The sequence below is a fragment of the Aplysia californica genome, unplaced genomic scaffold, assembly GCF_000002075.1.
Source record: "Aplysia californica isolate F4 #8 unplaced genomic scaffold, AplCal3.0 scaffold00451, whole genome shotgun sequence".
In the NCBI taxonomy this organism is placed as follows: domain Eukaryota; kingdom Metazoa; phylum Mollusca; class Gastropoda; order Aplysiida; family Aplysiidae; genus Aplysia; species Aplysia californica.
This window is the reverse complement of record NW_004797721.1, coordinates 311,115-327,141: the sequence shown is the minus strand read 5'-3', so window position 1 is coordinate 327,141 and position 16,027 is coordinate 311,115. Positions and strand designations below refer to the sequence as shown.

General features: G+C 37.8%; 1 protein-coding gene across 6 annotated transcripts in view; it reads left to right on the top strand.

The window, feature by feature from the left end:
• LOC101853022 (rap guanine nucleotide exchange factor 2) overlaps positions 1-16,027 on the top strand; it is an 84,585-nt gene that overhangs the window by 56,136 nt on the left and 12,422 nt on the right. For 5 of the 6 annotated variants that reach the window (XM_005105079.3, XM_035971519.1, XM_005105077.3 and 2 more), the window contains 10 exons: positions 802-866; positions 1,702-1,809; positions 8,994-9,252; positions 9,999-10,098; positions 11,201-11,328; positions 11,830-11,907; positions 12,793-12,939; positions 13,396-13,527; positions 14,054-14,153; positions 14,572-14,658. In XM_005105079.3, the coding sequence (XP_005105136.2) occupies positions 802-866; positions 1,702-1,809; positions 8,994-9,252; positions 9,999-10,098; positions 11,201-11,328; positions 11,830-11,907; positions 12,793-12,939; positions 13,396-13,527; positions 14,054-14,153; positions 14,572-14,658 (1,204 nt within the window). The remainder of the gene's footprint in view (positions 1-801; positions 867-1,701; positions 1,810-8,993; positions 9,253-9,998; positions 10,099-11,200; positions 11,329-11,829; positions 11,908-12,792; positions 12,940-13,395; positions 13,528-14,053; positions 14,154-14,571; positions 14,659-16,027) is intronic. The other variant, XM_035971520.1, reaches the window with a different exon arrangement.

Genomic DNA, 16,027 nt, shown 5'->3' with positions numbered 1-16,027 from the left:
GAGAAAGAGTGAGAGTGTAAATCGGTAATTCAGGGTTTTTCTCGCAAATATATTTTCTTACTGATGTACACATGCTGTAAAGTTATCATGTGCTGTAATTATAGTCTCTGCCTGACTCACTAAGAATGTTTAAAATGTGTGAACTGCTCGTTCAGTACTTCTGAAATTGGGGGGGGGGGATAAGTTAAATGAATACCTTACAGATACTTAAATACACCGGAAAGTGTCTTTGATCTGGAGGTTTTAAAGCTTATTAGCCCCAAATGTTGATACCCTCAAAGTTAACTACGGTTCAAAATTTGTCATAGCTTGTTAGCCTTGTATCCTGGTTTTAAACCTTTTGTCTAATATTGTTTATAGGAAGCAAAATTTTGCTGTTAAAACCCGTTGTTTGTCAACAGGTTTGGGTAAATATGAAAGCGCCTCATAATATTTTATCTCTCTTTCATCACTTGACTAAAACTCAAGTTTCCTCTGACACCTTGTCTGAAAATTACTTTATTTTTCATCAAGTTCTGGATTTTTCATCTTTTTACCTCAATTGCAGCTACTTTTAGGATGTTGCCCCACCACTCCACACCACTCCCTGCCATACTCACATGCAGACATGCATACACATATTATTCTTATGTGTTATAATAGACCTTGGTTAAAAGCTAAATAGACATATATTTTTTTTCCAGTCGGTTTGTTGGAAGAGGATAGTTTGGTTTGTTGCAAATTATAATTACTCTTTTAGCTCAGTACCAGTACAAATCTTATTGTAAAAGAAGTATACATTTCTTCTCTCGTTTGTGACAGGAAACCACAGCAAAGGAGGTGGTCATGCTAGCTTTACAGGAATTTGGAATTACAGAACCCAGCTGGTGAGTTTACAGATGTTGTGAAAGTAGAAAGTAGGTTGTGAACGGCTTTAAAAAAAATTAAAAAATTATTTTTTTTGGGGGGGGGGTTATAATTAAATACCACATACAAAACCCACTCTTTTGTACTCTTTTTATAGACTGATGTCTTTTATTAATACAGATCAACGTTCTTCTAATTTGTTTTAAGTATTAAAAGGATTAGTGTTTGAACAGTGTTATCTTTGCTGTGGATTAATTCTTTTTTTATCCATGTTTTGTTTTTATTAGGCTGATAACTAAGAATGATTTTTCATATATATATGCATTGTGACGCATTCTGTCTTGACATTTTGACAATGTTATTAGCTCTGGATAATTGTAAAGTAAACTCAAGTTTTTGCTACTTCTGTTTGGAGATTTGTGCTGTGTGAGTGTGTTTTCTGCTCACTTGATGTGACTGTGTGCCCTAGTTCGGTGGATCTATGTCGCAGTCTATTCATAAACCTTGGTTGTTGGGAGTTTCCAGAGATTCATGCTTTGTCCTATTAGAGACGGACTTTGATGTGGAAGCTTTCCTCCCAATTCACTTGGATTGAAGCAACAGTAAGGGATGTAACTTTCACACTCGAAAGCTTGTATGCTGTCTACAGGTGTCCACATTTGCCACAGAAACAATTTGTCCCGAACATGTTACAAAAGGTACCCTCTGATTATAATTATAAATATGATTTAGATTTATTAAATGAAATGTCTTTTAATTAATGTGAACGCTAAAGAGTTAAAAAGTAATATTTTGAGTAAGATCATTGCAAGAATTAATCATTTATTGTTTGTAATGTTTCTTTTTCCGTTTCAGTGAGTTTTCTTTGCGAGAAGTAACAGTGGAGATGGAGAAATTCATCAAGAGCAAACGTCTTCCTGACTCCTTAAACAATTTGCCAGAGAGGTTGAATCTCAATGGGCGGTAAGAATTTTTTTGTCAGTTCTTCTAAAAAAGATTTTTCTTAATGTTCACCTTTCTGTTTTTGAAAATTTTTTTCACATTTCTACATTGGCTTGGTAGAAAAATCACACACACTGAAAATGTAGAATACATGATGTAGATTCCATGTTTTTTTTGTTTGTTTTTTCTTTATCATCTCCACTTATATTGTTTGTAGCTTTCTTGGATTTTTCATCTGCCACATGTATGATGTAGTTTTTTACACTGTCACGTTATTTCACTTTCCCACTGCTCCCCTATGTTGTATTTCGTTTATTGTTTCTTTCTCTCTATCTCTCCTCTCTCTCTTTCTCTCATTTCCAGAGCCTTTCCTGTCTTTGCCCCTCCCCTCTTTCCCGTCCCAGGCTTTTTTCTTTTACCCAAGTGTGTATCGTGTCAATTTATTCTGTCTTTCTGGTGGTCCTCTTTATTGACTTTTTGACCTCTTGACCCCCCCCAACCCCTCCTTGACCTCTGTGGTGTTTTTTCATCTGTAAGGGTGTTGTGACTCTCTCCCCCACCCCCTGCCAGCTCCCTGTTGTGTTGTACTCACTAGTGGCACAAACTCACATCTTACAGAAACTGTGACTCTAAAGATGTCCTGATAAGGGAAAAGAGTGAAGCTCAGATTGATGCATCAAGTTAAACTCATTACACAAATGAAGTTTCCACCTCTGGGTCGCATTGGTTTGACTTTTACACTTTCTCTCAGAAGTTGAGTTGAAGTTGGTTTCCGATATGGGGAAGATATTTTATCAAGTGTTTCCATCCTTTTTCTAGTCAGGCAGGGTTGTTGGCCCCGACAACAGGGTTGAAACAGCCCGCTCCAAAATAGTCTTAATTTTAGATTATGTTCGGGGGGGGGGACGAATGACTTTTCTCTTACAAATTCTCAAATGTATATTGCTGATGTTTAAGCGGTTTGATGATATAATAATAATAAGATAGCATTTATATAGCGCAAATCCCCGCTCAACAGCAAGCTCTACACGCTTCACAGTCTATACTCTACTGATATACTTTTATTGACATCAGCCTGCCCAATGAGGACTTGTATGCTATTTCGTAGAGTCATAGGTACCTTTTCTATGTTCAGACCCAGCACAGTTTTGACGTCAGTTTCTTATCACAGAGACTGATGCCATGTCTAAGATAAATGAGGGATTTTATTTGTGTCATTTGTATGATGTTCACTTGAGCTTTGCTCTATTGCGTTATATCTGTTGGTAGGCAAATGTACTGCTTCTTTTATTTAATACATTGTGTAAAGATATTGTATCTACATGTGTAAGGGAGAGGGATTTGACCTTGCTGACATTGAGAACTTATCTTTGCTGGCTATATTCGACTTCACAAGGGTTAATAGATGCTATGTGCACAGTTTGGTGTCTAATAAGTCGTATTATCACATTTAATAAGAGGTGAGCACATGGATTATAACAGTTATAGCTGTTTGCTTGACACTGCTGTTCCCATAGTGTAGTCTTGAAGTGTACACATATAAATGAGATGTTTCACTACTAAACACTGCAAGTCAAATATTATAATTACTTTTGATATATACTAATCTGTCCTTTGAAAAGGTACGTGTCCAAAACTACTAGTCATTTACACATAGGAACAATTTTCTGTTTTTATGTAGGAATGATGCTACCTTCCCGATAGTTGGGTTTTCTTTTAATGTCTAAGTAGAAAATTTTTCTCTACGAAGGTTTTTGAGTATAGAATTGCGGAGACACGTTGTATTATCTCAGATATTTATTTTTTAGAGCAATTTATTCTCTGGAATATGACTATCTTTAGGGATAGGATAGCATTTTTCCTAATTATAAAAAGATGACTGAAGTTAATTTTTCTGGAAGACAATCACTAATTGAAAAAATTAGTTTCTTCTTTTACTTATGATGCTACATGTCAATTGTGATTTAAAAGATTGTAGATTATAGTCTAAAGAATTCTTCCTGCCGCTATAAAAAATGTAGAATTCTTCCTGCCGCTGTAAAAAATGTGAAGGGAGGGTAGGGGTGCGGGGCATATCGGCAGTCCTCTGTCTGTTGTGTCTTATTTATTGTGATCCCCTAATGTGTGTTGTACTTTCACCTGGTTGCTCATTTCTATCATTTCTTGTTGAATGAGTCTTTTCAGAGGGTTCACTCGTGTACCTGGTGTCCGGGAATGACTGGTCTGTCCTCCCGATACATTGCAAGCCCCATAGTGAGAGATTGTGCGCTTTATTGAAAGAGAAAATGAAGGGAGAGCTTGTGCTCAGGGTGCAGCTCACTTGCTATCTTTTTTAAAGTTTTTTTTTTCTTTAAAAAAAAAGTTGATAAGTGCTATCAGATTTATTATTTTAAAACTCCAAAAAGTTAATGAGGGTCTTTGGCATCATCATCTCATCTCATCCGGAGCTTTGAAATAGTTTGTTATATTGTCCCCTGGACATGGAATGAGCTGTAAAGTTGACACACCAGAAGTGTGTGTGGCAGTCAGCAGCATTGTGTACCTAATAGCCAGTGGCTTTGTATAACAATCTACTGTGATTTACACTCACACACCCCCCCCCCCATTTCGATGCGATCATAGTCACCCTGTAGAACGTGACCCATCACATACAGTCGTATGGTACCATAACCTCCTCCTGCACTCTGTCCATTAATGCTCTTAGCTGCTGTTCCTGTTACCTCCGCCTGGTGTTGATCAACGCCTTTGTTTTGTGATGTTTTTTTGTTCTTGTTTCTAAATTCCTGTTGGGGCTGCAGATATGGTGTTATTTCCTTCTTTCCTGTTATTAATTCTGTTTTGGTTTTTGTTTTTTGATGCTCTACTCACCCTTGCCTGCGTTCTCTGCATGGTTACAATGGGGCCGTGGTTTTGCCAAATAACACAACTCTCGTCTATGTCTGTGTCCCTCTCATGACTGTAAGATCAGTGAAAGCGCTTTGGAAAGGTTTAACAGGAGGTGGTTGTTGTGCATGATAAAGTTATACACTCTTGATAGACACAATCTAGGTGGTTGGAGGGCGCCACTGGTAGGTCCCGCTTCATTTCTTTCCCTGTTTTGATTCTGCCTGTCTGTCTGTCTCATTCTTTCCCTCCACTAAATGGCGGTTATTGTGATGATGTGCTTTTCCTTACTCAAACAAACAAACAAACAGACTCAAAAGTTGGGCACAAAATCTCCGTCAGGATATCACGATAGAAGGAAATGTGTCAGGAAGGATGAAACAAACTACTCAGTGCTCCACTTGGATTTTCCTGTGGAACTTTCGCAGATCATATCAAATCTTGTAAGCTAATGTACCACATCGGCAGGCCAATACTTTTCTGTTCGCCTAGGGTAGTTTACGTGGAGCATAAATCACCTCTCTTATCATTAGTGTAGCCAAAGGGGCCTGGGCAATTCCTGTTGTCTTCTTTTTCTCCTTTTTGTTCTCTCACAAAACAGCTCTTCCTCATGCCGCAGAGCCATTTTTCCGAATTTGGTCAACTTATTGTTTTGTTTTGTTTGTTTAATGCAGTGTTGGCGTTGTCAGTAGTAGGAATGCAACAGTTGCTAGGCTTCTCTGATACTCTTTGACTCAGTTGAAGTGGTTTATTGCAATAAATTAGAATCATTTTGTACAGTTTGTTGATTTTTGTGTCTTACACTTCCAAGACTCCTTTTCTCAGTTTGTTAAGTGTACCTCATGACTGCTTTTGTTTTGATGTAGTACCATGCATGACGTGCCATGGCTTTAGGCTTTGCTGTTTGACTGTTCTACTGTTATCTCGATGATGCCTTTCCTCATGTTGTGCTGACGTGTGTATGTGTGTTGGACAGTTGCTGTTAAATGTCTTAATGTGTTGCAAAATGTTCAGACTCTAGTACTTGTTCTGGAGTGGTTTTAGAGAAAAAATGTTGAGAAATGTTAGAAGTATATATTGGTATCAAATGATTTGCTTTCACTGAAAGAAATGAACATTGGCCTTATGCCTCCGTCTTCACTGCTTGAAAGTGATCTGTAAACTTGCTCCGCGGGTGGTTGGCGGGTGCTCTGGTGTGGTTTGCTTCTTCTTTCCTATCGAACATCTATCATCTTTATCTCCCCTCCTTTTTTGTGTTTGTTACACCTCTAATCTTCAGCACTTATATGACCTTAATGTGTTACAAGTGCCGTAAAACTTACTAAAACTAAAAACTTGCTCCCTTTGTGGCAGTCATCATCCATGACCGTCACACAGTGGGTGATGACAAGGGATGTTATCATGATTGTAATATCATGCCAGACATACTGAGTTACTATCCTTGGAGACTTGTGTTACAGTCATCCAGCATACCCTGGTAGCAAAATGGAATAAACAATTTATTGGGAACTAAATCCTGTTAGATTGTCAAGTTGGCTCTGTCTCTTCAAGCTGTGAGTCTTCCCCGTGTGGGCACAGATTTATCGAGCATGAATATACATAATAATGCATTGTGTAGTTGCGTGGTATGGTCATATACGCTTCAGCGCAATGTATCCGTGACAGCTCACATCTCTAGAGACATCTCTCCCGACACAAGGCTGCATGGCAATGATGATGGAGACTGCTGTGCTGTGCTTTGTAGACACTTACCACCTGGTCATGCCTATTTCTGTTTGTGCTGGGACCCATCAAAGTGAGGCTTAGTTCACTGAAAATGAATCTTTAATACTCCTGCTTTGTCAAGTTTCTAGTTTCAATACTGATATCAATTTTACAGGATATAGGAAGTGATTTTTACTCACAGATGATGAATAGGAAAAAGTGATACATTTCAATATCATGTTGGCTCCCCTTACTGCAAAAGGAAATTTGTCAGGGAATAAATTCTTTTTAAAAAAACATATAATTCAGTAAATGTTAAGCCAAAATTTAAAATGAGAAAATGTCTACTTCTCAGTAGAGTTTTTAGTTTCAGTCTCTGTGAACAAAGCTTCATTTTCACAGGATGCAAGGCATATCGTCTATCATTCCGAGATGCTCACCATGAAGTGTACTGGCCGCCGTCCACACACCGTCTTGTACCCTTTGACACATGCTCTGCATGAACATTCAAATTTTTAAAATTAATACTAACCTGCTTTCTCCACATGATATGTTTTCCTTTGCAACTTTTCTGTATACTTAATCCTTCACTAACAGAAGGGATTTTTCCGGTTGCCTGTTCCAGATAAACTGTTTATTGATTAATGTGGTTGTTCATCAACAAACTGGATGTTGATGGAACTGAAGGAGAACTTTGCTTGTTATGATTTTCAACCTTTTCTAACAATTAATTGAAGGAAATAAGAAATGTTGATAATTTATTTATTCTTTTTTTTTTAATACTTTTTTTTTCTTTATTGTGTACTTCTAATTTTGTTTTTTAATGTTTTATTTTTCTTTAAGTTCCTTGTGAGAAAAATACTGATTCAAATGCATTAGTATGTATTGAGTATGTGTGATGTTTTAAGTGAAGTGTCCTTTGTTTTTGCATTTCTGCCGAGTTTGGTTTGGTTAGTACTAAATCACATGCAGGTCTGGGGCCCAAAGATAGGTATCATTGCTAGTCATGTTGTGCTTTGTAAAGCTGATTTTTTTCCTTAGTTAAAACTTTTTATAAGTAGCAAGCTGAAATATAGCAGTTTAAAGAAAATGGCCTACATGTTATAACAGGCAGATATTCATTATTGTAAGCAGTGCTGCGAAGGTTTGAATTTTAAAATCTAAAAGAAAAGAGCCAAGTCCATTTTAACGTTATGCTCAACATCAGTGTTTTGAAATAAAGTAATATTTTCAAATTCAAGACTTCACTCTGAAAGGAATTGGAGAAAGTGACAGGATTTTTTAGAATTGCTATTTTTCCCTTTATATTTCTGGTATTTTCTAGTAGGCCTACATTTAAAGGCTGAACAGAAAATGCCCTTCACCGACCAACCCCCTTTTCAATATTGTAAATACAGCTAAAAATGTCACTATTTGCAATCTAGATCCCTTTCCTTATGAAATCCAGGGCCCCAGATTTGTTGAATTTGAGCCTTTGAAAAATCTTATGGCAATATTAGTCCTTTGTTGCTCCTCATACCACTGTATCTATATATTTACATATATGTATGGTGTGCAAATAACTCAACCCAACTCCCCTCTTGACCTTCTCGTTTCCCCCAATTCATCATCATAATCCATGCCAAAGACACTTTTAAAAAAATACATTTGGAAATTTATAAGAACAGTAATTTTACCCATTACCTTTTAGAATTTTGTATGATTCTTCACTTGGGGCTTATAATGTTGGTCTTTTGTTTTCTTTCTCTCTCTCTCTCCCATCCCCCAATCCCTTTTTTTTATTTGAACCCCTTCCCCCGTTTTGCGCCCTTGCTCAAACCACAATTCATTCGCAAACCGCCAAATTTCTCCTATTGATTTTCACTCATTTTTCGTTTTTTGTTTTGTTTTGGTTATTCTTGTTTCTTCTTTTCACACTTTTTTTCTCGGTTCTTTATTGCTGTTGGGAACTACATTCAATACTTCATGTATGTGCTGTTTTTATTTTCGTTTTAAATAATTTTTATTCTTTGTTTGTTTTTTTATATACTCTTTGTGTTTTTTTTGTTTCTATATACCTAAATGTGGCAACAATAATCTTTTCCATCTTCTGGCTGTGTTCCTATGTTGGATTCTTTGCGGTCACAATATCTTTCAACTGGTTTTGATCACGGTATCTTTCATTCTGCTGGGTGGTTTTCCCTCTTTTATTTCCACCATGGCTGGTTTCTATACCTGTACCTTCTGTATATGTCATGGGTATTGTTGCCGTCATTGTTATGAATAATGTCATCTTCATGAAATTATATTTCATCCACTTTTTTCCATACTTTCATATCTTCATCATTTTTCCTTTTCTCAATTTCAACTTTGTGGTCCTGTTATTGTATTTGGAATGCAAAAACAATATGTTTACCTTTTTGTCTCTTCTTGGTGTTCCTGCACATGTTATGTCAACAATGTATCTTGTACTACTTTTCTCATCATCTCACCATGTGGCGGGATCATTCTACTTAAACACTTTCCATTCGATATGTCATCAAAATGATGTTCTACACACCCTTCTGCACACAAACGCATACCTCCCATTCGGTGACTCATACACACACACACGCGCATGCACACAAACACACTATTAGTCGGGCGCTCCCTCGTGTGCTTAGGTACTACCTGAAGAACAATCGGAGCTCGGAGCCGCTGATCCCAGACGAGCTGATTGGCCAGCTGTTGATGGAGAGCCAGATCAGCCTACTGCAGCTAACGGCCCATGAGGTGGCCTGGCAACTAACGCTCAACGACTACCGTGTCTTCCGCGAGATCGAGCCCACAGAGTATGTGGACGACCTCTACAACCTGCAGTCCAAGTTTGGTTGTGCACAGCTGCACAAATTTGCGGAGGTACGTGAAAGGGCAAAAAAGGCAGAGGTAGACCAAGAACAAATTACTTGGACAACTCGAACAGATGGGTGGCAGGGGAAGACTGTGGTAATTATAGATTTTTTTTTTTCAAGCAGAGAAATATGTATCAAGATTTCAAGATGATTTTATTGATTTGTAGAGACCTTTGGCCCATACATCTGCACATAATAACATATGACTCTGTAAATACGTAAATTGGAGCAGCATATCATGCAGAGAAAAGAGTATCAAACCATGATTGGTGAAGTCTGCTTCAGATCTGGCACTTGATGAGGACATGAACCTGTTTTCATTGTTGTTATTGATCCAGAAACCTGTTGTCAAGTAATTACTGTATTGTGAAGGTTCATGTTCATAGGACGTTGTGTTGACTGGGATGGGGTGTAAGACAATACTTACTAGTTCCACTATTTCCCTGTTGGTTTTGTGTGTTGTATTCTTTTTCCTAGAACTAAATGAGCATTGTACTGACTCACTCTTTCACTCTTTGATGTAAACAAACAAATGAAAGGTTACCAGATGTTTATTGTGTGGGTGGTTGGAGGGTGCTGTGGTGTGGTTTGCTCTTTCTTTCCTATCAAACAACTGTCGTCTTTATCTCCCTTCTGTTTTTATGTTTGTTACTCTCTTGGTACACCTCTAATCTTCAGCACTTATTGTGTTGCAAGTGTTGTAAAATGCTTACTAAAACAAAGATTTTTGTTGTATTTCCTTCTGTACTGCAGCTGGTCAACAAGGAGATGTTCTGGGTGGTCACAGAGATCTGCAGCGAAGCAAATCTAGTCAAACGCACCAAGTTGCTCAAGCATTTCATCAAGATAGCCAGTGAGTTGTTAACACATATTTCTGGATCAGTTTCTGCTTGTCCTTTAATTTTTTCAGCTGGTGATTAGAGAATGCTAGTGGTAGGTCCTACTTTTTTATTTGTCCATCCCTCTGTTGCTTTCACCTCTCTTTTCTTCTTCTTGCTATAACAGAATTAGAATTATGGCTGTCATCATGTCGATGCTTTTTTCTGTAACTCAAGTAAATTGGTTTCCGTAGAATAAGACTTCATTCCATTTGAAACTTTATGTTAACAAACCCAGGTCACTGCAAGGTCTTTGATATCATGCACTGAAAAAAGGCTTCGGTTAAAACAGTAACAACAAAGCTATAAACCCTTGGCATCCTGTTGGTTACTGACTTCTCCTTTCATGTTTAGAGCAGGAAAAAAAGCGTTTATGCTAGACAAATTCTATAATCGAACAAAAGATCAACCTACGAGCATATATAACACAAAGTGTTGGGTTGAAATACTTATGTCCCTCAGAATGTTTGAAAAGTCAATTGGATTGTTCTAAGCTAACTCCCTAAAAGACTGATCAGATTGCTCCTTGGTATGTATACGTCTCTCTCATTGGTTTCACAGAGAGAGCAACTTTCTTGCTGGGAATAACAAAACTCGTATTGTTTGTCAGTGTTAGATCAACCTTGGATTTTTCCTGTATGATTTTTCTAATAAAAAGTGGTAGAAGTTGTAGTACTTCTATAACTGTATGAAAAGTTCCCAACAGTTCCCAGCCATTTTCTTTTTGTGATTTCAAGTTTCAAGCTTGATTTTACTAGTAACAAAGTCTTGCTGTTTGCAAATGATTTACTACAATACTGTAAGTTTACTCAGATACTAAGATTGTGTTGAAGAATTTCTTAGGAGAGAAAGTTCAATGTTTCCATGATCATTTTGTTGTATAAAAAAGATTTCTGAATTTATGTCCCTGCTGTTTTTCTGGGACAGTTGGTTTTTAGCTTTCTCAGAGAAGTTTGAAGCTTAAGTCTGAGTGGGTTCCAAGTTTATTTTTGGCCCTTTCTAAAATATTTTCTCCCAGCCCCATGTCTTAACGGTAGAACTGAGTGGTCCTACAACAGCATACCTTTGTTTCCTCAGTGCACTGTAAAGATTCCAAGAACTTCAATTCCATGTTTGCCATACTGAGTGGCCTGGGTCACGGCTCCATCTCTCGGTTAAAACTGACCTGGGAAAGACTGCCCAGCAAATACTCCAAGCTCTTCCAGGTGAGGTCTGAAGGAAGGCACTTCCATCTTTGTGACAGCCCTATGTAAATGCATTTTGTTTTAAATTCTAGGGCTGTTTGACTGGAAATGGGAATTTACTGTTGTATCATTTAACTTTGCTTTAAATAAGAATTTGTGTTTTATGCTGAACAACGTTTTGCTCAACATAGTGTTTTAAGAGGATATTCTTTGAAGTAAAGTAAAATATGATACTGTTCAGTTAAGGAAATTCATATTAGTTTACAGTTTCTGTATTATTTCTATCCAAATATATACTTTCCATTCTTATAGGGTATTCAAATAAACTTTGTATGATGCCATCAGGTCCCTAATATAAACTTAATATGATTCCTGCAAACACTAACAAACACTCAAATGTCAAACATCGGGAGCCAAGATGGCCCTTGCATTACATGACAATTGTTTACATCATGTTTGTTGCAGTTGATGTATTTTTATAATCATAATCAGTATTTACTTGTAATATTATTTCTACCACAGGATTTACAATCTTTCATGGATCCCTCCCGGAACATGGCAAAGTACCGCAATCTCATCAACAGTGTACAGGCTCCCTTTGTAAGTCACGAGCCTGAATGTAAAGGGAGAATTGTTTTGTTTGACGATTATTTAAATCACAAATGATGAGGTACTTACGAAGAATTTATTTTGAACAGTGACTGCAACAACCAAAGTCCTCTTGCAGGCAAGAAGTTGCATTTAATTTTCCATGGCTTTCTTCAGTTTGATCTCAAGCTGCCATTGTGTTAATTGACTTTGTGCAGACACATGGTTGACAGGCTGTATTAGCTGATCAGTGGGTCTGACAGATACATCCCACAAATTTCTATGATGTCTGCGTTGCACATCACATGGGACACAAAGTTAATAACTTACTAAATGAACATTCGCTTATTTTTGTATGCATTTATAATTTACTATGGTTTGTTGGGAACATTATAATGTCATGATGCTGTCGAGAGTAAAATGTTCCGTATACTTGAAATAGTGGCAAAAGATGAGTCACATGAAGATGGTTTCAGAAGAAGAAAATGAGGTTGGTAAATTTGAAAAGTAACAGTGGTTCTCCCAATTCTGACTATGCACAAGAGGAATTGATTGGCAAAGCTTACTCATACTTGAAAGTATTTGTGGGGTTGGATTTTTTTGGTCTAATAAACCATTTTCACTTTAATGTATAGCTTTTTCAATGCTTTTACAGAAAAATACCTGGATTATGTCCTTTGCCTTAATTTCAATTTCCTCTATCTGTAAAGGTTATGCTTTTTGAGCTTCAAAAAGGCAAAAATGTATGTGTTTATTGCGTGAACAGCTGTTGATAGCATTGAGCCTTTAATGAGTTTGTGTTATACTTCTTTTTTTTATATTTGTGAAGACCACTCTTTTTTTAAAACCAGATTGTGTTCATTAGTTACAAAGTGTTTTTGTTGTTTTCTGTTTCAGATTCCATTTTTCCCAATCTTCAAGAAAGACCTTACCTTCATCCACTTGGGCAATGACTCTCATGTTGATGGTTTGGTCAACTTTGAAAAACTGCGCATGATTGCAAAGGAAGTCCGAAATATATGCAGCATCTGCTCAACAACATATGTGAGTGCTCTTGAAGGATTCCCTTACGATTTAGTTATGATTGACATGGAAAGATTTTTTTTTTTTTGTGATACTGAGAATGAATTGTAGGTAGGCCCTTCTGATATCTATTTTGTAATGGTAAACAGTTCTCATTGACTCCTGCACAGGTCTTTCTCTTTCCTCCTACTTTTCACTGCCTTATCTCCTGTCTTTTTTTTTTCTGTCCCCATGCTTACATGCGACACACACTCCCATTTACACACAGTAAAGCTGATAATTTGAATGATAATTTTTGCCACATATAACAAAAGCCAGAATATGTTTTGTTACCCCTCACACCTTGAAATTTTGAGTCCCCTTTTCAGGTTTTTAAGTCAAATAGGGCCATCAATAAAGTGTACTAAATCTGTTTTTGTCTCTTGCCGTCAGCACAGTTAAGTAAAAATTATGTTTGTTTTCTGTCTCTCCTGCCAGGACTCGAACAACATGTTCCTGAGCACCAACAACAGCTTCCAGAGTGCACTGGTTTCGGGAGTGACCACACTGAAGCGCACCAAGAACAGACGCGGATCGGCTTTGCCCAATGCCAAGAAGATGTACGAAGAGGTAGGTTGTCTATTTGGCATCAAGTCAAAGTCTGTGGAGCAATGTTATGATTTTTCTGTAACCTGGCAGTTCTTCGACGCAAGCTCCTACACACACCTACAGACAAAGCCTGCTCTACTCTGGCGTTGACCAGATGGCAAGGACATGTGGTTACTTGAGGGGGGCATTGCTGCCAAGAGCGAAATGCTCGCAGCTAAAGGGATTTGAAAACAACAACAACAACTACAACATGATTTTTCTGTCCCTCAGCTATTTTTCTTTGTCAGTCTTACCTTCACCTATTTTGTTATGGTAAGTTGCTTGTCCTTGCACACAAAAACTGAAGTTGTAGGTGCTCTGGTGTTGTTTGCTCCTTCTTTCCAATAAGCGTCTTTTGGCCTAATCCTTCCTTCCTTTTTGTTGGTAACTCTCATTTGCAAATTTGTTGTTTTGATCAGGCCTTTTAAATAATAATCCGTGTTATCTTGAAAAGGGGTCAAGACCCAAACCAGAACTAACTTGTGCTTTATTTGTATTCTTTTCGCAGGCCCAGATGGTACGACGAGTGCGGTCCTACCTAAGCAACATGCCCATCATCAGTGATGAGGAAAAGCTCACAGAACTTTCCAGTGCCTGTGAGGCTCCAGGTGAGGCCCAGATTTCCTTCTCAGTGATAATATAGATATTGCATCGCTAACAAATGTTACTAGAAATGCAGCATATTGTTTTTCTGTGGTTGAATCTGTTGTTACTTGTTTGTAACTTTAAAAGTTCACAGCAACATACATAATATTCCTCATTTTGTGTTGCATACTGAAGCACATTTCTAGTTGATCTCTCGTCTTCCATTTTTACTCTGTGACTTTTGCCTAGTGGTTTATGATATTTTTGTCCAGTTTTGTAGATTTCCTTCTCCTTAAATGGAGTGAAGAAACACTAAGAAACACTGGTTGTGTATTTGGTGGTTAATGTCATTCTCAGCATACTCCTGGAAAATTTCTAAAAATATTTATTGAAATGGAACGACATTTCTGAGCTGCGTATTTGTGCTGTTTGTTTTCCAAGTTCGGCGACGTGATGCATCACCAAGTGTGAATAACTCGCCCAATATGGAGGAGAAGCGCATTGTGACTCCGGCAGGACCCAAGTTTGGTAAGTTGTATAACGGTCCTGACCTGTGTGTCTTGGCTTTTGTGTATCTCGCTCTCTCTGCTTCTCACTCTGTTTCTCTCTTTCTCTCTCTCTCTTCTCTTTCTCTCTCTCTCTCCCTCTCTCTCTCCCTCTCTCTCTCTCTCTCTCTTTCTTTCTCTCTCTCCTCTCTCCCTCCTCTCTCTCCTTTCCCCCTTTGTTTAAACTGAAGCTTCAACTGGCAAGTACGGATCAGCTACATGTGTATTGTCATCCTGTCTTTGTGTTTTTCTCTGTGAATGGGTATTTTCCTGTGGTGTTGTTACTTATTTTGATATTCAAAGAGAAATGAGTAGCAATAATATATTCCCAAAAAAAATATTTGGTGTGCTTCAGAACTTAAGTTTGGGTTCAGGAGAGATACGATGAGGTTAGTTTTTGACTGGGAAATGCTGTTGGCAAGTTCATCAATGATGACAATTTGCTGTCCTCGGGTATTATTGACATTTACTTCAAAGAGAGAGAGAGAGAGAGAGAAGTCCAAAAGGTTAAAAAAAGGGTGGTTAGAATGGTCCTGAAAAATACTGATTTCCTTTAATGGGAAATGTTTTGGGGATTCACTTTGTTTTGCAAACCTTTCGCGGGATTTTATGCAAGAGACTTAGGGGATTTCTGTAATGGTTGTTTTAGAAAGGAAAAGGAGGACGGAGTGATTAAAACCCCTTACATGTTCATTTGTTAAACTGTTTTCGACATGGAGTCAGGACAAAACTTTTTATTCATGTAAATTATGGCCAGCCGTCTTTACCACCTAAAGGCAATATGTGAGATGCTCTGTGGTATGTGTTGACTGTGTTGTTGTTTGTGCTGGGTTTATTTTAGACGAACTATGGTATATGTGCCGCCCGAAGGCGATATAAGTGGGATGATAAGTTATTATGTGTTGCCTATGTCGTTGTGTGTAATCTGTTTCTGTGTTCCGTTGCTGCGTGTTGTGCTTGTGCTGGATGACGTTTGTCTGTGGAATGCAATATTCTTAGCCGTAGCTGAGCTGGTGGCAAACCTCCAACTTTGCTGTTCTTTTTCTTTTCAGGTACCAGTTGTTTTGTTTGTTTTGGTTTTTTTCTGTTAGATTTGCAAGGAATGCTGCTAAGACTTTTTGTTTCTGCTTTTCAAGTTGTATCGGGCATGATTGTTGCTTCTCTGTCAGTCTCATTCTCTCTCTTCAATGCTGAAAGTTTGTTATCATGCGCACATTGCACCACATTACTGTAGAGGTTGCCGGACACTAAGGCCAACCACTCCTACATCAAGTGCTAATCTCATAACCATGGCATGATGTTTTTCTTACACTTAGCATTGTTTTGCTGAACTATACTGAAGGGGGTGGGGG